Here is a 24,261-nt window from a genome sequence, read left to right as displayed (position 1 = left end):
AAAGTCTACATCTGACATCATACTTAACGGTGAGAAACTCAAAGTTTCACACTAAGATCAGGTACAAGACAAGGATGTCCCCTCTCACTGTTCCTTTTCAACATCATACTGGAAGTTCTAAGCTAATGCCATAATACAAGACAAGGAAACAATAGGTATGCAGATGGGAAAAGGAGAAATAAAACTGTATTTGTTCACAGATGACATGATTAGCTACGCAGAAAATTGGAAAGAACTGACAAAAAAAAAACTCTTGGAACTAGTAAGCGATTATAGTAAGGTTGCAGGATACAATTTCCTATATACCACCAATGAACAAGGGAAATTTTAAGTTAAAAAACACAATGCCATTATATTAGCACCCCCCCCCAAAATGAGATACTTCAGTATAAATTGAACAAAAAGAAAAAGACAAGATCTTCGTATGAGGGAAACTACAAAACAATGATGAACAAAGTCAAAGAACTAAATAAATGGAGAGGTATTTCATGTTCATAGATAAGAAGACTAAATATTGTCAAGATGTCAGTTCTTCCCCCTTTGATCTATAGATTCAATGCAATCCCAATCAGAATCCCAGCAAGTTATTTTGTGGATATCAACAAACTGATTCTAAAGTTTATATGGAAAGGCAAAAGACCCAAAATACCCAACACAATATTGAAACACAAAGTTAGACAACTGACACTATCCAATTTAAAGATTTACTATAAAGCTACTGTAATCAGGACAGTGTGGTATTGGTGAAAGAATGGACAAATAGATTGTTAAACAGAATAGAGACCCCAGAAGTATTAATAGAACCACATAAATATGGTTAACTGATTTTTGACAAAGAAGCTAAGGCAATACAATGGAGTCTTTTCAACAAATGGTACTGAGACAACTGAACATGCAAAAAAATGAATCCAGACACAGACCTAACACCCTTCACAAAAATTAACTCAAAATGGATAACAGACCTAAAGATTAAAAAAAAGAAACTATAAAATTCCTAGAATAAAAACCTAGATGAATTTAGGTATGACAATGACTTTTTAGATACCAGACCAAAAGCACTTTGCATGAAAGAAATAACTGATAAGCAGGACTTTGTTAAAATTTCAAATTTCTGCTCTGCAAAAGACAATGTCGAGAGAATGAGAAGACAAGCCACAGACTGGGAGAAAATATTTGCAAAATACATATCTGATAAAGGACTGTTCTCCAAAATATACAAAGAACTCTTAAACTCAACAATAAGAAAATGAGAAACCTAATTTTTAAAGTGGGCCAAAAACCTTAACAGGCGCTTCACTAAAGAAGATACACAGATGGCAAATAAGCATATGAAAAGATGCTCCACATCATAACGTCATCAGAGAAATGCAAATTAAAACCACAATGAGATACCACCACACACCTATTAGAATGCCCCAAATCTGCAACACTGACAACACCAAATGCTGGAGAGGATGTACAGCAATAGAAACTCTCATTCATTGCCAGTAGCAATGCAAAATGGTACAGCCACTTTGGAAGACCATTGGACATTTTCTTACCAAACTAAACATACTTTTACCATACAATCCAGCAGTCAAGCTCCTTAGTGTTTATCCAAATGAGCTGAAAACTTATGTCCACACAAAAACCTACACATGGATATTTATAGCAGCTTTATTCATGATGGCCCAACCATCTTGGAAGCAACCAAGATGTCCTTCAGCAGATGAATGGATAAATAAACTGTGGTACATCCAAACAATGGAAAATTGTTAAGCCTTAAAAAGAAATGAGCTGGGGACTTCCCTGGTGGCGCAGTGGTTAAGATGCCACCTGCCAAAGCAGGGGACACAAGTTCAAGCCCTGGTCTGGGAAGATCCCACATGCCACGGAGCAACTAAGCCCGTGCGCCACAACTACTGAGCCTGCACGCTAGAGCCCACGAGCCACAACTACTGAGCCCATGTGCCACAACTACTGAAGCCTGCGCACCTAGAGCCCGTGCTCTGCAACAGGAGAAGCCACCGCAATGAGAAGCCCGTGCACCACAACTAAGAGTAGCCCCTGCTCGCCGCAACTAGAGAAAGCCTGCATGCAGCAACGAAGACCCAACGCAGCCAAGAATTTAAAAAATAAACATAAGATAAAATAAAATAAAATAAATGTTTAAAAAATGAGCTGGGACTTCCCTGGTGGCGCAGTGGTTAAAAATCTGCCTGCCAATGCAGGGGACATGGGTCCGAGCCCTGGTCCGGGAAGATCCCACATGCCATGGAGCAACTAAGCCTATGTGCCACAACTACTGAGCCTGCGCTCTAGAGCCCAGAAGCCACAACTACTGAGCCCACGTGCCGCAACTACTGAAGCCCGAGCACCTAGAGCTCATGCTCCGCAACAAGAGAAGCCACCGCAATGAGAAGCCCATGCACCGCAAGGAAGAGTAGCCTCCACTCGCCGCAACTAGAGAAAACCTGCACGCAGCAACGAAGACCCAACACAGCCAAAAATAAATAAATAAATTTACTAAAAAAAAAAAAAAAAAGAGCTATCAAACCATAAAGACATGGAGGAGCCTTAAATGCATATTACTAAGTGAAATATGCCAATCTGAAAGGCTGCATCACATATGGATTCCATCTATGACATTCTAGGAAAAGCAATGGAGACAGTAAAACGTTCAGTGGTTTCCAGGTGTCGGGGGTGGGAGGAGGTAGGGAGGGATAAATAGGCAGTTGCAGAGTATTTTAAGGGCAGTGAAAATACTCTTTACACCATAATGATACGTGTCATTATACATTTGTAATGAAAGTGTGACACCAAGAGTGTGACACCAAGAGTGAACCACGAACTTGGACTTTGGGTGGTAATGATGTGTCAATGTAGGCTCATCCGTTGTAATGAATGTACCGCTCTGGTGGGGGATGTTGATGATGGGGGAGGCTACATATGTGTGGGGCAAAGGGCCTTTGGGAATTCTCTGTAACTTCCCCTCAATTTTGCTATGAACCCGAAACTGCACTAAAAGTCTGAATTAAGAAAAATTTTTTTTTAATTTTTAATTTTCATTTTATATTTCTCTTAAGGCATTATCTGTCATGTTTATTCACTCTTTTGGTCCTCCCAGTTTAATCTTCATTTCTGAAATAATTGTTTAAATTTTATCTCTAAGTCTTTCCTGAGATGTCACATCATTTCTGAGTTTTCTACTTATGATTTATGCTGTTCTTTCCTGTCTTGTATAATTTTCTTAATGTCTTGCAGTGCATTTTGAAATTGTAAATTAATTTTTATCTGTTTTGTGAGAACATCTTTCCAGAATGCTTTCATTATCTGTAAGGATGTTATTCTATTCCTAATTCTCTTTTTTTTCTTATAATAACTTTGTATGGGACTTGATTCTTTTCTGTTGTGTATTTTTATGTGAAATTAGTTTTCCTAAACTATGAGAATGAAGCAGGTTAAATTTTAAAATGCTCCAACTTCACAGAGCTCCCTCTTCTGTTGTTTTTGTGAAGTGTTTAAAAAAAAAAAAAAAAAAGAAGTATGACATCTTGCTTTCTGAGATTTCCTGGCCGCCCTTCCCTTCCTTTGAACTGGACCTTTCTCTTGTCCCTACTCTGCTCCGTTTTGATTCCATTCCCAGCAATTTCTCCTCAATGTAGGGCCCTGTACTAGAAAGCTGTTCTGGCAGGTCAATTTTGAGAGTTCAAGGAGCCCGCCCCTTTATTCTCTTGTATTGCAAGCTCTTTGCACTTTACCAGGTGTTTGAGCAGGCAAAATGCCTTCACCTTCAGCTGCTGTCCTCAACTTGGCCCACTGAGTTTCCTAATGAGTACCAGTTGGCTAGCTAGGATTCTCCTGTTCTCCAGTCCAGTCAAAAGCTGCACTGTTTCTTCCTTTTGTTTCCCACATGGATGTGCTTATCATGCGAATCTTGTGGTTCTTGGTATTTTGTCCCCAACTGCTCACATTCTGGGATTCCTGGTATCTTGTTACCTAGTTTTGTTGTAAATGTCGTCTATGAAATTTTGACTTCGCTTATCTAATTGCTCTGTACGCTTATACGTGGGATTATGTGAGTAGTATGCTACTGCCATCATTACCACCATCTTCCCAGGATCATCACCATCTTTTAATTCAAGCTAAATTTTTGCTTTATCCTTCCTCTTGATTCCTTCCTTTAGCCTGTCACAGGAAGAACTTGGCCTCAGTTTGTAGAGTCCCTGTACTAGAGTGAGTGTGTGTGTGTGTGAGTGTGTTGAGGTGAGATGTACGGGGACAGGGTCATGAGTGAGCAGAGGTTGCTAATTGGGGGCAGATGTGCAAAAAGTTAAAGACATAGTCCCTGCCCTTAGGCGTTTATAACCTAAGAGTCCAACACATATCTGCTTAGTGAAGCGCAAGTACAGCTACCCAGTTTTCAATCACAGCTCTTACTAGCTTGCCATGCCAACTGGGGTAAGGCAACTTCTCGGGACTTTAGTTCCTCCCTTTGTAAAACACAGAGCCTATCACTGCCCTGTCCAATTGTGTAGGTGTGGGGAAGAAATGAAATAATGGGAGCCTATGTAATCTGGTCACCAGTGGCCTGCATCCTGGGTTGGGGGAGGGCCGCAACTCTGTGTTGTTCTCCATCTTTGTCTCTGCTCCGCAATGCCTCAGACAGTGCTTGACACATTCTGAGTACTCAGTATTTGCACCTTGAAAAAAAGTACTAACAGCCCTGTTATGTGATAATTAATTTAAAGAGCTCCTTGGCCTCATCAGTGATGACAAGAGTTAATCAACCCTTGTTTGGGGCTGGAGAGGCTAGCCTCAGAAAAGACCCTTCGCATGGAAGCAATGGCCTCCACTCCAAAAGTCAACCGTCAGAAGACAGGGAAGAGCTGAGTTTTTAAAATGCGTGTTTTATTATTCAGCCTTCAGCAGAAATGTCACCTTTCTAAAGCAAGCTGTTATCATGCGCTCACCGTGCCAAACAGGCGCCTCTGAGGAGCAGGATTTTATCTCAACATTTCTCGTGATTTGTGTTTCTCTTTCAAGGAGCTCCATGCCTTAAGGCACCTGAAACACTAACAGCACAAGAAGATGAGGTTACAGGAGGTGCAGACTCCAACAACATGAAACAGGGATTTTTGCAAAACAGGTCCAGGATCAGCATCAAAGCTCTAGTCTGCAGCCACCCTGCCCAATAATTCATGTCCTCTCAGCGCAGTTCATTGTTTTCTGGTGGGCTCCTTGGTTGAAACCATATTCTCAAAGAAACTCCGTTTTGTGACAGGGCCCCCATTAGCGGGCTCAGCCACATGACAGGCCTAGAAGCAGCCAGCACAACTGCCGGCAACGCTTGCCAAGAAGCCAGATGCTGCCACACACTGGCATCTGGGTCCTGGAATCGCAACCATGCTCTCAGTCTGGCTAGGGACTCTGACCCCAGCTACGGAAGGAGACAAAGGAAGGGAAGAAAGAGACGGAGCAAGGGGAGGGAGGGCAGGCTGGGGAAGAGTCTCCTGGTAATTTCCCTACCATGGGTTTAGAGCTTCCACAACAAAAGACTCGTTGGAAAGCTGCTACCAACGCTGCCATGGGCGGGAGAGGTAGAGATGGGGAGCATTCTAAACCCAGCGAGCTATTCTGGCACCTGGGGAATGGGGGTGGCTGATTCTAAAGGAGACAGCTGCAGCGGGCAGCCACCGCTCTCCCCTCGGCTCCCTCACACCACGACAGCCCACAGCGGAAATAAGCTGCCGGACAGGGCTTCAATCTGCAGCAGAGGGACAGACAGTGGCAACGTCAGGAGGGCTGTCGCTTTCTGCTTTCTGAGTGCCAAGACTGACCAGCGTCAGAAAGGCCAAAGAAATGGCCAGGGCGAGATCCAGACTGGCAATCTTCAGGGGATCCTTACAGTCAAGAAAGGTGTGATGGGGGTGTTTTGATCACAGGAACAAGGTGCAGGCAAAAAGAAGCCCTTTGCCTTGAAGTGGCCTTTGATGCTAGGGTAATACGAGCCTGAGTGAACTTTCAGGTCCTGCTGGTGTCACATTAGGTGGAGGTATGACCCAGAGGGGTGAGTTGAATGAGGAAAGTTTAGGGTTTGAAGTGAGAGGTGAGAGAATAAAAAGCAGGCAGCAGATCTTCTTTCTCAAAATACCAAATTCTATCCAGCACCCCCTTTACCCACATCACGCTTGTTGGGAGTTGCTCAGGGCCTTACACGTGAAACACAGGTTAGAGGAGCAAGCGAATGAGAGAGTGACGACACGGTGGGAAGAGTCCGGCCTCTGCGGCCAGAAGACTCGGGGAAACAGCCCCAGAGGACGCTGACCAGCAGGAGGGCTGCTTCTCTCAGGGACACAGGGGCTTTTTTCTGTTCACCAGATACTGTATTGCCTAACCAGAATCGCGTGGTGTGCCTCTGCTCATAATCAGTGGGGAGAAGCAGGTGTTGGGGGAACCTCTGTCTACCAGTGAAAAGAATTGTGCAAAGCATGTCCTATCAATGGCGGCTTAAGAAATAGTGTCATTTTGGGGGATAGGGATGGTGGGAGGGAGACGCAAGAGGGAGGAGATATGGGGATGTATGTATACGTATAGCTGATTCACTTTGTTATACAGCAGAAACTAACACACCATTGTAAAGCAATTATACTCCAATGAAGATGTTAAAAAAAATAAAATAGATAACCAAAAAAAAAAAAAAGAAAGAAAGAAATAGTGTCATTTTTAAGAAGGACAGCACATTACTATTGAGGCTGAGTCCAGGCACAGCAAGAACACAGACACACATGAAGCCACTGCCAACACTGAAACCCCACCTACTGAAAACATGAAATTATCTAAACATCTTGCAGATGCTCATGAGAGGTCAATATATATTTGGTCAAAATATACTTTATTAATCATCTCATCTAATAACCTTGGTACCTTATAAACAAAAGAGCCTTAAAGTGAAAAATAGGAAAATAGTGGGTCACCCACATTCCCCTCACACACACACACACACACAAAGCTTTCAGGGAACATTTCATACATTTTACTTGACTCCTGTGAAGCTTGGTGCCCATTTTCAACAGGCAAAACCAAGTCTACCGAGAAAGCATCCCAAGCTAAGTCCCTCCGTTCTAAAGAGAACACTGAGCAGCTCTGCTACCCTTCAGAATGAGATGAGAACATTCTGGCGTCTTTCTCAAACTTGGTTTAGATTCTTTACATTCAGATTTTGAACAACGCAGGGACTAAATACTAAATTTCCACTGTGGCTCTGCTTAAGAATGAGCAAACAACCCAGCAGTATACAACAAGTAATCAAAAGAATTACGATTATAATGCTTATTCTACTTCTAAATGGATGAGTCATTTGAATCTAGTAACTATGACGGAAGTGGCTGAGTCTCTGGGGGGACAGAATCACTCTCCACCATGTATGCCTCCCTTTGCCCCCTCCTCTGATGTTTTCTTTATCCAACTGGCTATTCCCCTTGCCTTTTCCCTTCCTCCTTGTTGTCCTCATTATCTATCTTCTCTTGTCATCTGTTCCCATTGATGCAAAAACTGCTTGGGCCAGCCTTCAGGGAAATACGCTAAGTGTTGGGAAATGTCTTCAAACTCAAAACACACACCACAGGGAAGGACGTTTATGTTCATACAAAGCAGAGGCAATAAACTGACGTTAAACTAAGACAGTGGTTCTCAAACTTGATCATGCATCAGAATCACCTGGAAGGGCTTGCTAAATAAAACAGATTGCTGTGCCAGCCCCCAGAATTCTGATTCAGTAGATTTGGAATAGAGTTCAAGAATATGCTTTTCTAACAAGTTCCCAGGTGATGTTAATGTTGATGGTTTGGGAACCCCTTTTTTTTCGCTTCCCTAAAACTTTTTTTGGGGGGAGTAATTTCAAACTTAAAGTCATAAGAAAAGTAAAAACCGCTGTATTTCCTTGACCCAGATTGGAATCATTTTTTTTGAGGACCACTAAGCTAAGCTACAGGTAGGTCAGAGGGGAGAGCAATCCTCTGACAGGACGCAATGCCTTCTAAGAGCAAGAGCAGAACACCATCCAAATAGAAAGCAAAGCCAGCTATTTAAAAGGTGGGAAGAACTGTCACAAAATGATGAAAGAAAGTGAGATGGGACCCAGGGGTTTTAAGCTCAGAATAGTAAACACCGTTATCAACCAACGCGGGAAAAGTGTAGAAGCTCTCCTGGTTTGTCTCTCTGGTGATTCCTTGGAGGTGATTTTACAAACAACAAATCGGTATCTCCTAGTATAAACTGGCTTCATGAAAAAAGGAAAGCAATTATCTGATAGGGAAACTCTACACCTGAGAGACATGGATGAGAGGACGGTCATGTACCCCTCTTTTGTATTCTATCTCCTCAACTTAGGACTTTATCTCTTGCCTGAATTTCTGCAGTGACTCCTAACTGATCTCTCTGCCTCTTATCACTTTCTCTCCAATATTATTCTCCATTCTAACCCTAAAGTTACCTTTTTAACAGCAGGCTGCAATAATATCATCTCTCTAAAGTCCCCTACAACTTAGAGAACGAAGTCCAAATGTCCACGTGGCATTTAATCTGGCCCCAACCCACCCTTCAAATTCATATGCCTATGCACCAGCCCAAACACAATACGCCCAGCTTTACGTTTTTCCAGCGCCATGCCTTTGTATACAACTGTTTTTTGTTCCACTGGAAACTTTCCTTCTTCCCAAACAAAATCCGGAAAAAAGAAAAGTCCTTACGTTTAAAAATACCATTCAGAGGTCAAGGTTTTGTTCCAATACAGGAAGCCTTCCTGCAGTTCCTCGGATCTCTCCTCTGTATGCTCACCGTACTCTATTTGTACCCTATAACACAACATTCTGCCCTACTTATTATTTATGCTTTATTTCCCCTGAGTTTTATAAGATCCTTGAAGACAGGTACCATGTCTTTTGTTCAGTGACCAGAGAAACCCATAGGAGGCAGGGTGGGTAGATGAAGAGGTGATGAAGAGAGGAAGACGGAGAAGAATGAGAAAAGAGTAGGAGAGCACAGGGAGGGGACATGTTCAGTTTTATAGTTTTCTTAGACATTTAGAATGTTTTTGCTGAAGACAGATCCTTCAAATATCTAACACATTTTCTTTCCAGAACAACCCAGACTGAACAGTTGTATAGATTTTTTGTTTTGCCAACACTACACCTCCTTTTCTTCTTATTTTCTATCTATGTCACAACTGAGTCAATTTCATGTCTGTCTCCCATATGATAAGGGCAACATCACACTGCAGTCATTATTTGGGCACTGAAACAGGCTCAAATCCCTTTACATTTGTCAAATCCCCTTTGACATTTGCCTCTTTGGGTGGGGCTGGTCAAACTCCTGCCTTGTGGATTAGCTTTAGGAGGAATTTGATCAACATTCCCAGAAGAGTTACCTTTTTGATATGAAAATTTTTTGAGACTTACAAAAGCAGGATGCCAACATCTCTAAGTGTGACTAAAAGCTGGTTCATTTGCCATTCTTCCTTACCCCATTCAATAAGAGGTTTTCCTGCCCAAAGGAATGAAAGCAGCTCTTCGTAGACACTCACCAGCTGTCTTCTGCAAGAAAGCAGAGCTAGAACCAACTCTGGATAAGCGTGTCACTTAATTCTTTCCAAAAAGTTAGTTCAGCATCTTTTTTCCTGGGATAGGAGGAACAGTTTCAGTTTCTGCCTAACTCTTGCTGGGGGAAGAACAAAGAATAGCACTTTAAATCTAGCTCAAAAAAACACGCTCTCTATTGCTCCAGATACCTGGGCCAACACGCCTGACAAGTACCCTGCTTCACTTTCCTAGAGTAACACTCAAGTCACTTTCTCTCTTACACCTCCACACATTTTCTCTGCTGCTATTTCTCCCTGCGATAGATCCCTGGATCAAGGGAAGAAGTCATGTGATAGGGACAAAAAATGCAATGCTATGCCATCTGACTACGTATCACCACTATTGTAAATCTTCCTAAAAAAGGAAACTTGTTCTCCGGTTTCCCATTTACTGTCCTTGAGAGAATAAGTGATGCCGAGTCACAAAAACCTGTAGTACTTTGTTTCCCATTTCCCTACGGCTACTAAGTTTACAACTTTACTTAGAAATAGCTGACTTCACAGCTTTTGCCATTTAGTAACCCTTCAACATGAGGACTTGATATGAAATCCTTAAAATGAGCTGAGTAGACATCAAATACTCAAAAGTCCAAATTACCTAGACTGGTAGAGGTTAATGTTCTACATTAAATAGGAACAGAAAGTATCAATTTTGTACTCTGATTATGCCTGCCCAAGAATTGAGTCAAATAAACACATAAAATATGATAGATGAGGGCAATGGGGGTAGGAAAACCACCACGGTTGTTGAGAAAGGTCTAAGAAGTGAATAAATGCAGGTGTGTCCTACCCTCCTTTCACCTCTGTGTACTTCTATCTGGACTTTCAACTCTCCTTTTCCAGCGTAGAGCTGACTGAGAAATAGCCTTTTAATATTTCAATCTATTTTAAATTTTTATAGCCACATAACCACTAAGGGCTATGCTACTGAGTGGGTAAATGGCAATAACCCAAGTATCTGGGATTACTAAAAAAAACAATTATAAGAAAACAGTTAAGTACCAATTTAAGATTTTCATTAACCTTGTATTTTTACAATGTTGGTTTATCAAATTAGTTCACTCTGAAAAAGAGAAAGGCCACCATATACTTGGGAAGCTTAGAACTCAACTACCTTTTCATTCTATAGGTGAGGGAACAGGTCTAGAATATTGTTATTTGATTAAAGTTAAAAGAAAAGGCTAGTTAGTTACAGAGACAGGACCAGATACCACTGGTATAGTGTTTTATATAGTTTTATAGTTTTAAAAGACTAAGACTTTCTATTATATTCCACAATCCTCAGAGAAAGAACTTGAAATACGAGGCTTCATTCATTACCCAGAGCATTTAGAAATACCAAAGGTTAAATCAACTACTCTAAGAAGAAAGATAATGCATCTTATGCCTTGGCCTTTGCTATAAAGTAATCCCTAAGTGAGTCCAATAAAGATGCTAGAAAGGGCCCCCTGAGAGGCAAAGAATCTTTCAGTGCTATAGTCAGATTTCCCTCTATTTAGAGTCATAAATTATGAACAAGTGAATTCAACTAAGGCATACTATCTGTAGGGTCCTAACAGAATGTTACTGGTCATAGCATGAATGTTATTTATAGATTTTAAATTCTTCATTAAATGCACTATATAAAAGCCAAACTCAATCTTGGTTCACAATGACTCTGAAATAAGATAGGGTAGGAAAAGCCTGAGCGTCAAAACACAACAGGAAATACAGCTGTTTAAAAAGGTTTAAAAGGTAGGTTTAAGTATGTTAACAAGAGGTCAGTTATTACAACAAGTAAGTTGAAAGGATATATGTTCCAAAAAAGTATTAATCATATCATAGTTAAAACAAACTGCTAGAATCATGGCATTCTTTTTTACTCTTAGGGAGCTTAACTTACCCTTCTGTGAACAGAAATGGTAGATTTTCATGCCTTGCCTGAAGATAGGTGGCATTACACCAAGTTATTGGCGACCCACTGGTAAAGCTCTCCTATAGAGAACATAGTAACATAACAGTCAAGGACACTGGTACTTTCATATAAAAGTATAAAATCCAAAGAGAGCAAGGACTCAAACAGATGTTTGAACATCAACGTTCTTAAGGACATTGTTTACGACAGCCAAAAGGTAGAAATGCCCAAATGCCCACTGACTGACGAATGGCTAAACAAAATGTGATATACACATACAATGGAATATTATTCAGCCTTAAAAGGGAATGAAATTCTGATATAGGCTACAGTATGGGTGAACATTGAAAACCTTATACCAAATAAAATAAGCCAGACATAAAAGAACAGATATTATATGATTCCACTTCTGTGAGAGACCAAGAAGAGTCAAATTCATACAGAAAGTAGAATAGTGGTTACTAGGGGCTGGGGGAAGGAAGAATGGGAAGTTATTGTTTAATGGGTAAAGAGTTTCAGTTTGGGATGATTAAAAAGTTCTGAAATGCATAGTGGTAATGGTTGGGAAAAAATGTGAATATACTTAATGCCACTGAATTGTATACTTAAAAGTGGTTAAAATGGTAAATTTTATGTTATGTAAATTTTACTACAATAAAAAAAATCAGATGAGAAAAAAATAAAAACAAGTTTAAAAAATCAAATGAGAAATACTAAGTGGTAAGTTCTTCTCTGATTTTGATATTTCTAATATACATCATCAAGTAAAAACAGACTAGGGGCTTCCCTGGTGGTGCAGTGGTTGAGAGTCCACCTGCCAATGCAGGAGACATAGGTTCGAGCCCTGGTCCAGGAAGATCCCACATGCCGTGGAGCAACTGGGCCCGTGCGCCACAACTACTGAGCCTGTGCTCTCAACTAGAGAAAGCCCACGTGCAGCAACGAAGACCCAGTGCAGCCAAAAATAAATTAATTAATTAATTAATTTTAAAAAAGAAAAGGCTTTTTAAAAAAAAAAAAAGTAAAAACAGACTTGGGTCCATCACCCCAAAGCTATTTATCCTGTGTGTTTATTACTAATATAATTCATGTCCACCATGATTATGAATGATGTATTTACATTAAGCACAATTCCAAACACAGAGAGAGAGAGAGAGAGAGAGAGAAACTGAAGCAGTGGAATTCTGTCAACACACTAACACAGCAACCATCTGTTAACACTGCCTTTTGAATCCAAGGGACCCAAATCATGTGGTAGGGCTGGGAGCTTCACCTTAGCTGTGAAGTCCTACTTTCATGTCATAGGGCACTTCTGGAAGGAAGCTCTGTAATGGCCAGCTCTAACTACTTACAGATTTCCTACTAGTCCTACACAGGAAGTCATTCTTGTGTCTCACCTGCATGAGTTCCTGTTATGAGGCCAGGGGGCTGGTGAGTTGAAATCCAGTTCCAGGGAGTGATGTCATCTTGACTGAGCTATGATCCTGCTGACCTGCTCCCCATCCCAGTGTTGTTGCAGCACTTCAGCTGGGGTTCAGGTTATAAGGGGACCAAAAAGGAAAATGGGGGAGTAGGATAATAGAAAAAGCAAAAATGCTTGCACATTTCCTTTGTGTCACTAAAGCATTTTCTGCTTCCATTTAATTTGATGGGCAGACCTGGCCAATGGCAGCTGGAAGCTGTACAGATGCTCTTGAAGTAAGGATAGGCTCTCACACAGATCTCAAAAATACAAAGAATTAAAACATACAGAAAACTTTCATTATGTTGTGGCTCCTAACTTGAAAATGGTGACTTATTCTTTCTTCTTTGGATAAAGTTTAAAAAACAGACATTAACTTACAAATTTTGTAAATTGTTGTAAACAGTGCATGACTACAGGAGCTTTCTTAGCAACAGAAAGAAATAACGAATACAAATGTTTGGAGATGTATAAATACTCATGTTCTTTCTACACAACGTCAAGTAGCTTAGGAGGTCAAATCTGGAAATCCTGTCAATACATAATAAAATAGGATTGCCATTCAATCCCATTTAGATGAGATCCTTTGGTTCTTAGGATACTAAGCCAAAAAACTAAAATGAAGTCAAGCATAATAAGAAGCAGAAATTGCTAACATTCCAAAATGAAAGGAAGAGAGGCCTTTGGAAAAAAAGAAAAAAAATCTTAAGCAATTAAATGAAAGAGAGATTTAAATTTTTACCACGTTTATTTTACATGATTCTTTAGTTCTTATTAAGTTGATACAATTTGGGGAAATAAATACTCCCTTCCCTTTTTTGTTGCATATGTATTAATAGGGGTAGGAAGAACAGAATATGACAGAATAGACAAAGGGTGTAGAAAGTGAAAAAATAAAGATGGAGAGAGAGAGAGAGAAAGAGAGAGAGTGTTCATATGAACCCTTCTGTTAGCAGTATCAACCAACAAAGTACAAAGTTGACAACATGAAGTGTTTTCTTCTCACGTGGACTTCAGAAAGAATGACTATGGGACCATATTCGACATACATTAATTATATAGCATCGTGGTTCAGTTTTCCTATCAGACATGATGTGTATATTCTTTTTTTCTCACTTTTTAAGCTCCATAGATGACATTATTCATGAAGCACTTTTAGTATATTATTCAGCAAATATTAATTTGATCATATTAAACCAATCTTGGTTAGCGGAAAGCACTGTCAGCCGCCATGTAAAGGTCCTCCTTTCAAGTAACACTTCATTCTACACTTGGAGCTTCATATCAGAGGAAGGTCTTGAAGGGCATTCCTCTTTTAGTTGGGTTTACAACTCACCTGCAACACTAAATGCAGATAAAATAAAGATCACACCTCAGTTAAAGGTTTGTACATAACAGCCCCTTGCAAATGTAGCCAATATCTTGTCCAGACAGTAACTGTAAAGGAATTGTTCTCTCTCAGGCTTTTTCTTTCTCCATTTCCTCTAAAGAGCTTCATCCCAATGCTTGGTGCCCTATAACTGAGTGTAAGGCAGAGCTACCTCTGTGCTGGAGACACCTGTCATAGAGAAGATCAGAACGTGTGCAGAGAACCCTGCATTATGTTCATCTCATTAGTTCTGCCCAATCCACAGGGGTAAAAAATGGATGAGATTTGATATCTTCAACACCAGCAACTCCAGCACCAAGACGCTCCACAGGGTTGAACTGTAAGAGCTAAAAAAGAAGGATTTAGTGAATAGTGGGAATCCAACTAAAGAATCAAAGGAAAAGAAAAATATATGAAAGGAAAGAACCTCTAAATTCAACCCCAGTAACAAATGGACTTGACTGATAGCCAACTGACTATATTTCCTTGAAAGGGAATTATGTCTATGATACCACTCTAGCTGTGGGGTGGTGGGGAACATATCTGAGTTTATGACTTTTCAACTGATTTGAAATATGACCTTGAGTAACTCACTTTGCTTCTCATCCTCATATAGTACAATAGGATAGTTACACCTATCAATTTCCTACTCCAAAAGTACAATTATGACATTAATTAGATATTGCACCAAATTCTGAGAGATCCAGTTACTCCTTTCACGATGAGAAAGTTTGGGAGGCACAATAAGTCTTTCAATCCCTAGTGAATTATATATGCACGGGGTCTAAACTTTACCTAAGGTCTGAATAAGCCAATTCATATTCCAGAATTGCTTTCTTTGAAATAGCTGACTCACATGGAACAATCTGATACAATGAGTGAAACGTGTTTCGACTTCTTCACTAATAGGAATCAGGTATAAAATAAGTTAATAAATGTTACACGCAATAGGATTGTTAAGTGTGGGAAAATAAAAGTAGTCATATACAATTATAGACGACCCTGGGCATACTGAAAGAATGTGTCTTAAGACATTCATGCATCCCCAAATTTTTGTTTTAACAGCTTTACTGAGGGATAATTTACATAGCATAAAATTTATCTGTTGTAATTGTACAACTTAATGATTCTTAGTAAATTTAAAGATTTGTGCAACTTTCACCACAATCCAGTTTTAGAACACTTTGATCACCCTAAAAAGTTTCCTCATCCTGTTTGCAGTTAATCCGCATTTCCATCTCCAGCCCTAGGCAACCACTGATTTGTTTTCTATCTCTATAAACTTGCCCTTTCTGGATATTTCGTATAAATGAAATCATAAAAATATGTTGTCTTTTGCAGCTGCCTTCTTTCACTTAGCATAATGTTTTTGAGATTCATCCGTGTTGTAGCACGTATCAACAGTCTGCTCCTTTTTACTTCTGAACAGCATTCCACTATTTGAATATAACACATTTTGTTAATATATTCACCAGTTAATGGACATATGGACTTTCCAGGTTACGGCTATAATTAATAGTATATATGACTTCCTGCTGACACATATTTTCATTTCTCTTAAGGACATTCCTAGGAGTGGGACTGGTGGGTCTTGTCTTAAGTTTATGTTTAGCTTTTCAAGAAACTACCAAACTTTTCTAAAGTATCTGTACCATTTTACGTTCCCGCCAGCAATGCATGAGAGTTCCAGTTTCTCTACACCCTCATCGATAACTGATACTATCTTTTTTATCACAGCCCTTCTAGTGGGTATTAGTGGTATCTTATTATGGTTTTAATTTATATTCCCTAATGACTAATGATGGTGAGCATCTTTTCATATCCTTCTTAGCCATTTATATAGCCTCCTTGGTGAACCTTTGCCCATTTTTATACTGAGCTGTCTGCTTACTGAGTTAAAAGGTTCTTTACACATTCTGAAAACAAATCTTTTATCAGTTGCATGATGTGCATATATTTTGTCCCAGTCTGTAGCTTGTCTTTTCATTCTTTTACTGGTATCTTTTGAAATGCAAAAGTTTTTAATTTTAATGAAGCCCACTTTACCATTTTTTTTTCTTTTATGGATCATGTTTTGGTGTCATATCTAATAATTCTTTTCCTAACCCAAGGTCACGAAGATTTTCTCCAATTTTTTTCCTACGATTTTACAGTTTTAGCTCCCACATACAGGTTTATGAGCTATTTTGAGTTAATTTTTGCATATGATATGAATTAAGGGTCTTAGTTCATTTTGGTTTTAGCATGTGAATATTTGATTTTCCCAGCACCATTTGTTGAAAAGATTATTTTTTCATCATCGAATTATCTTGGCACCTTTACTGAAAATCAATTGACCATAAATGTAACAGTTTATTTCTGAACTCTCAATTCCATTCCATTGATCTATATTGCCTCTTTGCTCTAATACCACAGTAATTAAGTAGTTACTGTTGCTTTATACTGACTGTAAATTGGGAGTGTAAGTACTCCTTTGTTCTCTTTCAAAATTGTTTTGGATACTCTAGGTCCCTTGCCTTTTCATATTCATTTTGAAGTCAGCTAAAGGTCTCCCAATTTTGCTGATCTTTTCAAAGAACCAACTTGTGATTTAATTTTTCTCTTATTTTTCTCTTCTATCCAATGAAGATTTTCTCTTTCATTGATTTCTGCTTGCTTTCTTTCTTCTGCTTGCTTTGGACTTATTTTGCTTTTCACAGTTTCTTTTTCTACCTTCCTCAGTTACAAGGTGAGATTTTTATTTGAGACCATTCTTTTCCTATACAGATGTCTAAAGCCATAAATTTTCCCCAAGAACTGATGTAGCTGCATCCTATAAATATTGATATATCATGTGTTTGTTTTCATTCCATTAAAAACAATTTCTGGCTTCTCTTGGCATTTCTTCTTTGACTCAGGTTATTTAGAAGTGTGTTGTTTAATTTCCAAATATCTGGTATGGATTCACCAGATCTCTTTCTGTTGATGATTTCTAATAAAAAGTTGTTATGGTCAGAGTATGCTGTATAATTTCAATCCTTTTAAATACTGAAAGCTGTTTTATGGCATAGCAAATGACCTATCATGGGGAATGTTCCATGTGCATGTGATAAGACTGTATTCTGCAATCATTGTTCTATATATGTCAGAGTTGTTTGATAATGTTGTTCAAGTCTTCTCTATATCCTTGCTGATTTTCTATTAATTATCAAGAATGGGGTATTGAAGCCTCCATTTATTATTATTGGATTATCTATTATTTCCTTCAATTCAATCACTTTGCTTCATATGTTTTGAAGCTGTTATTAGAGCATATACATTTATAATTGTTATATCTTTCTATCTATTGATCCTCTCATCATTATAAAACATCTTAGTCCCTGGTAATTCTCTTGTCTCTACATCTATTTTGTCTGATATTTAATAAAACCACTTCACCTCTCTTATGGTCACTCTTTGCATGGTTTATCTTTTCCCATCCTTTTTCTTTCAACCTATTTGTGTTTTTAATTTAAGTGTGTCTCTTGCACACAGATAGTTGGATCTCTTTTTTATCCAGTTAACAATCTTTGCCTTTTGCTTGGCATGTTTAGACATTCACGCTGAATGTAATTATTGACATGGTGGGTTTACGTTTGCTAATTTGCTACTTGTTTTCTACGTCTACTGTCTTTTCTCATTCCCCTTTACTGCCTTCTTCTGTGTCAAATACTTCTTACTGTACTATTTCAGTTCCTCTATTAATTTTCCTTTACTATTTTAGTGGTTGCTGTCAAGATTATGCTTCTTAATTTATCACAATCTACTTCAGATTAATTCCAGTGAAATGCAGAAATTTTGCTCCACTACAGTTCCATTCCTTCTGTCCTCCTCTGTCTTTTACTGTCATTAAATACTATATGTTACATCTATATATGTTATAAACCTACCAGCACAGTGTTACAAGTATAATCTTATGTCTTTTGAAAGAAGTTGAGCAGAGAAATGAGAAAAAACATATTTAGTCTTTTCTATTAACTCATGTTTATCATTCCAGCACTTTCCATTTCCTCCTATGAATTTGAGTCACTATCTGGTAACTTTCAGCCGAAGGACTTCTTGTATTATTTCTTGTAAGACAGGTCTGCTAACAATGAATTCTCTGTCTTTACTTGGAAATTTCTTAATTTCATTTTCATTTTTGAAGGATAATTTTGCTGGATACAGAATTCTTGGCTGACAGTTACTTCCTTTCAACACTTTAAATATGTCATTCCACTGTCTTCTGTCTTCCATTGTTTTTGATGAGAAGTCAGACATCAATGTTCCCTTGGATACAATGAGTTGTTTTTCTTTGGCTCCTTTCAAAACTTTCCTCTTTGTTTTTGTCTTTCAACAATTGGACTACAATATCTCTATGTGGATCTCTTTGCATTCTTCCACATAAGGTCCACTAAGCTTCTTGGATGTATTTCAATGTTCTTCATCAAATTTAGGATGTTTTCAGCCATTGTTTCTTAAACATTTTTTGCTGCCCCTTTCCGTATGTCCTCTTTTTGGAACTCCCATTATATGTATATTGGTATATTTAATATCATCTTACAGGTCTCTTTATCCCTGTTCATTTTTCTTCAAATTTTTTTATCTGTTTTTCAGATTGAATAATTTACTATCATGTTGAGATGCTCCAGTGAATTTTTTTTCCCCTACTTAATTCTTCACTTCAATTATTGTACTTTTCAACTTGAGAATTTCTATTTGGTTCTTTTTTTCCTTTTAATATAATTTCTATCTCCTTATTGAGAATCTCTGTTGATTCATTATTGTTTTATTTTCCTTTAATTCTTTATACATGATTTCCTTTAATTCTTTGAACATATTTATAATAACTGCTTTGAAGTCTTTATTAAATCCAAAAATCTGGGGACACTCAGAGTAATTTCTATTGACTGTTTTTTTCCCTGCCTATGGATCATACTATCTTGTTTCTGTGGATATCTTACAACATTTTGCTGAAAATGAGACATTTTAGATAATATATTTTAGTGACTCTGAAGTCTTATTTTTTTCTCAAGAAGACTGTTATCAACTGCTGTTGGTTGGTTTATTCTTTGTTTGATAACTTATTCAGTTAGATCTGTAAATCTGCTTCCCCCACCACACTGTAACAAGCAGAGGTTGATATCTCTGCTCATTTTTTTTCTTTTTTAAGAAAAAAGTTTTACGTTTTCCTTTTTTAAGCTTGGTTTCCTAAGGGTCACCACTGTGTCTGCATAGCTTAGTGGTCAACCAGTGACTGAAAAGGGGTTGCATTCAAATACCTTAGCTACTAAAGCTTCCATCCCATGCCAATGGGCAGGAGAACACATTCAAAATTTAGGCCACTTTCAAGTCTGTCCTGGTTTTTACTTTCCACTGAGATCTTTCCCTGCACATGCATACAGCCTCAGTGCTGGTCTTCATGGCCTACCCCAAGCTGGGAGAACCTTCACACCTGATCAAGCAGGGAAAAGAGAATGCAAGTAGCCCCAGGCAAGAATGCCACAGAGTCTCACAATTCTTTCCCAAAGTTCAGCTATTTTTCAAGCATAAGTACTTTCCAGATTGTTGCATCCCTTTGATCAATTTCCAGAGCATAAAGATGGTTATTTTTGCCAATTCTGTCCAACTTTATAATTTCTTTTTTTGAGAAGAGAATTTTCCATATTTCTCATATGGCTATAGCCATTCAAATTTGAGAATATTCCTATAGCATATAATTTTTTCCACAGAATTTAGTCAACTGCAACTGAAATATTTGGATGATTACATTAATGGTTCTATACCTACAGGAAATCCCACTATTCAAATCAAACCTAAACTTTTATTTCTTCTTTTTCCTTTATTTCTATTTTTCTATTATTCACTAATAATTAATCATTTATATAAAAGCATCAGTTGATTTCCTATTATGTGCCAATCCACTACTTTTTAGACCTCTTCAACCTGTATCACCAGCAGTTGCCTCACTCTCATGTTAGCAGCCCTATACTATAATCCAACTATATGCTTCATGAAATTATAAATTACTACATGTCGTGAGCTTTCAGTGCTGCCCTATCAATAATAATAATACAAAACATTTATGTGACACTTACTGTGTCCCAGGCATTATTCTAATTGCTTAACATAGGTTAATTCATTGAACTCACAACAACTCTATGAATAGCTACTATAAATATCTCTGTTTTATAGATGAGAGAACAGAGACTCAGAGAAATTAAATAACTTGTTTAAGATCATATAGGTAGTAGGTAGCAAGGATATGATCTGAATTCAGGTACTCAGTCTCCAGAATCCCTGCTCTTAATCACAACATTACACTGCTTTATGAGTGCGTGATCTGCAAATGCCAAGAATCTATTACTTCACTTTGATATCACCAAATCCACAAGGGGAATGAAGCATATACTTCAAAAGACTGTACTCACAGTCTTTTCACTTGAAATTACTGTATCTAGCATTCAAAATGACTACTTTTTATCAAAGTGAACTGCTCAAAGAATTTTTATATTAGAAGTTGCTAAACTGTGTTAAGAGAAAAGCTGCTACTATAAAACAAACAGCATAAGCATATCCTAAACATATCAAATCCATTTTCAAAATCAGACAAGTCATGCTCACTGATTGAAATGTGGAAGGCATTAAACATTTGAATACAAATCTAAAATATCAAACATTGGTAAGAATTAACTATAACTATAGCATGTTTTTTAATATTTCAGGAAACATATAAACATATAAGTTCTTTCTTTCTTGTTAAAATTGGCTTTCCCGCCCCCATTCTTTCCAAAACATGACCTCATTATGAAATTCCAATAAAAGTTCATATTTTGACTTTTACTAAAGTCAATTTACCTTAGTTCATGGACTCTTCTATAATTTTGCAAGTGTAAATCCATAGGCAAAAGTATAATTGTTTACCCATGACTGTCTTGCTTATTCTGCCATTTTAAATACTCTCCCAGGCCTTCTGAGAGATCACACAAAGATTCTATTGCTAAAAGAATCTGTCAGCCAGTGGCAAAACCAAGACAGTCACTGCCAACCTCCTTTCTCCTAAAGAATAGGCAATAAAGCTGAGCATTGGAGGCACAGAAATTTGTTTTGAAGGTCTTTTTCTCATATAATATCTTTCAACTGACAAAGCAATTGTGTCACAAAGAACTAAATGTACACTGTGAAGTACAAACATCCATGCTCTGAGGATCTGTAAAATGTAAATATATTTTTTTTAAACTGCATTTAAAATGTAACTATGTTTACTTTAGCACCATTCACTTGGACTGAGATGACTAAACCATGGGTACAGAGAATTATGAAATCTAGGAAGAAAGCAAGGAGCTGAAAAGACCAAAGAGGGGAAAATCTCCTCAAAGTGGAATAATTCTTTCCACATAAATCATTTTGTGATTTTTTAAAATAACCTTTATGAACCATGAGGTAGTGGAAGAGGAAAGTCAAAATGACAAATTGCTAATCATGCCAAGAGACCCCTTTTCCCTTTCCTGATGATGTTTCCTCAACATGAGTGGTAGTTTCCTTAGGCAGGCCAATGACAGAACGCTGCTTTAACTATATAAGCTATACGTATCTGTATTTGGGAACTTAACATATCTTAAGCTCAGGCTCCTTTACAACATAAATTCTGATAGACAGGAGTAACAGACCTTTATTAATTAATGTGGGGAATTCTATTCTCAATATTATATAATAACGACTACTTCTTTAAGAAAGAGAAACAAAAAATAGCAGTTGCTAGCCTTCCTTAAATTAATAGCCAAAAAAAATACTTTGAATTTACCTTGCTGTGCCACAACAAAGAATATGAAATCAAACGAGGAGTTGTCCTTTTTGCCCATTAGAATGAAATGTTTTATGTGTCTTTGCATTACCTCTTAATCCTTTTACAAAGTGCTCAGGGTACTCTCATCTCACTATTTCCAACCTGATTATGCTTCTTTAGACTTTACATACTCTGGGCAAATTAATCTTCCTGAAGCACGACACTGAGCCTTTCACTCTTGTGCACAAAAACTCCAAATCTCAATTTTTTAGTGAATTAAATACTATCATTCTCCCCTGGTGTTCATGATAAGAGAGCCCCAACTTCTCTTTCCATTCTCATCTACTTACTACTACTCATCCCTATATTCAACCTTGTACTCTAGATAAACCAAACTTTTGATTTCCCAAATTGAGTCTTTCTGACTCCTTCCTTGCCTTTGTTCAAGCTTTTCATTCCACCCAGTTATTCCCCCACATCCAACCTTGCAATGCCAAAATTCTGGCTAAGGCTCTGCAAAAATAACACTCACTACACAAAAACTTTCCTAATACCACCACTGCATCAATTATTACACCTCTTTATCCTGACTCGCCAAAGTATTTTTTAAACCTCTCTGATAGCCTTTATTAAATCCATCTGTGATATAATTATTTGTGAATCTCAAGTTTGTAGCTTATGACACTATGCCTTACATATATTCGTTGAATGGAACAAAAATCACTGCTCAAGAGAATACTAGGTAATACTCTTCTTAATATATTCTCCCCTCCCCTTTTCTCTTTCTTTTTTTTTTTTACAAATTTTGTTTTCCCTGATTTAAAAAATAATTCATGTTTCATTAAACAAAAATTTTAGTTCTTCATCTTTTTCAAATAACTTTTCCCTTGACATTTTCCCAAAAGCATAGGGGATCACAGTCCTGACAATTCTTGCTGATTTGCTGTGAGCCTATCACACCTCAATGCTAACAACCCTCAGTGTACTCATCAAAACTTGGTCTTCAAAGCTAGATGAGCACTTTACACATGGCGAATCAATTTAAGGAGCTCACTAGAGTTCCAAGCCTACCTCTGGGATACTGAACTTTAATTATCAATAGTCTCTTTCTTCAAAGCCACCAGAAATACACCAACTGACACCAATATTCAAGTTCCATGAATGGATCTACAAGTGATCTAACTTGGCAAGATTTTCTACCACTTCTCTCCTATGTAGCCCATTCCTATGTTTATAAATATAGCCATTCACCATATACTATCTCGAGACTAGCTCTAAGGAATAAACTCTTTAAAAAGTTAAAAAAAAAAAAAGAAAATAGCCATTCACATATGGTTACAAAATGTAATAGAGCAGCTCCAGACCAGCTAAAAGCAATACTTAAATCTCACACCTACACAGATATATAGAATTGACTAAACATTAGCCTGGATTTAAAATAAATAAATAAATAAATAAATAATACCAACAAGCTTTACCTATTCTCTCTGACATCACCAATACTCAGATAATAGTAGAAGCCTAAAGATATACAGTACTAGTTCTGAATTTGTAATTAGTAAAGGGTCCTTCTTGTCCGAAACTAATTTCTTTAAGGTTTTGGAGCCGTGGGCTCTGCTAATTTGCATGGTTGATATACTTGGCCAATAGGTCAATTAAATTACCTGTTGAATGAGTGAGCGAGCCTCTTCAGAGACACATTCTGGCATGTTCAAAGTAGTGTGAGTATTTATTCCTGCTGGATGGCACTCAACCAGAGTCTGAAACAATCAATCATGTATACTTCTTATCCCAAACATCATCATATTCTGTTCCATCACAGGGTTTATGGACAGCAAATACAGAAAGCTCAACAACCACCTTAACTGGAGGTGCAGTAATCACCATAGTACCCTCTAAGCAGTTTAGGACAAGGGCTATGAGCCCACAGAAGTCTAACTGAAATACAGGCAGTCATCAAAATCACATCATAAGCTTAGGCCACTCACCCTTTTCCCTTAGTTATAAAGAGAGTGGCTCATAATAGAAAAACTTCCATTATACCCAAAAACTAAAATAGGATTTGATATCTCAAATTTTTTAATGTTCTTAAAAACCTTCGAAGTTGAAAATTTGTTAATAATAATGCTTTATATAT

At 37.9% G+C, this 24,261-nt stretch overlaps 1 protein-coding gene across 4 annotated transcripts in view; it reads right to left on the bottom strand.

Annotated features, from left to right (window-relative positions):
* Positions 1-13,763: 13,763 nt before the first annotated feature.
* The window catches only part of RPS6KC1 (ribosomal protein S6 kinase C1), a 212,376-nt gene continuing 201,878 nt past the window's right edge, over positions 13,764-24,261 (bottom strand). For 2 of the 4 annotated variants that reach the window (XM_061185596.1, XM_061185597.1), the window contains 2 exons: positions 23,789-23,884; positions 13,765-14,688 (listed from right to left, as the gene is read on the bottom strand). In XM_061185596.1, coding sequence (XP_061041579.1) covers positions 14,578-14,688; positions 23,789-23,884 — 207 coding nt within the window. In that variant the 3' untranslated portion in view covers positions 13,765-14,577. Of the gene's footprint in view, positions 14,689-23,788; positions 23,885-24,261 lie in introns of all 4 variants that reach the window. The other 2 variants (XM_061185594.1, XM_061185595.1) reach the window with 2 other exon arrangements.

Source organism: Eubalaena glacialis, chromosome 3 (assembly GCF_028564815.1).
Source record: "Eubalaena glacialis isolate mEubGla1 chromosome 3, mEubGla1.1.hap2.+ XY, whole genome shotgun sequence".
Classification (NCBI taxonomy): Eukaryota; Metazoa; Chordata; class Mammalia; order Artiodactyla; family Balaenidae; genus Eubalaena; species Eubalaena glacialis.
This window is presented reverse-complemented; position numbering and strand designations above follow the sequence as displayed.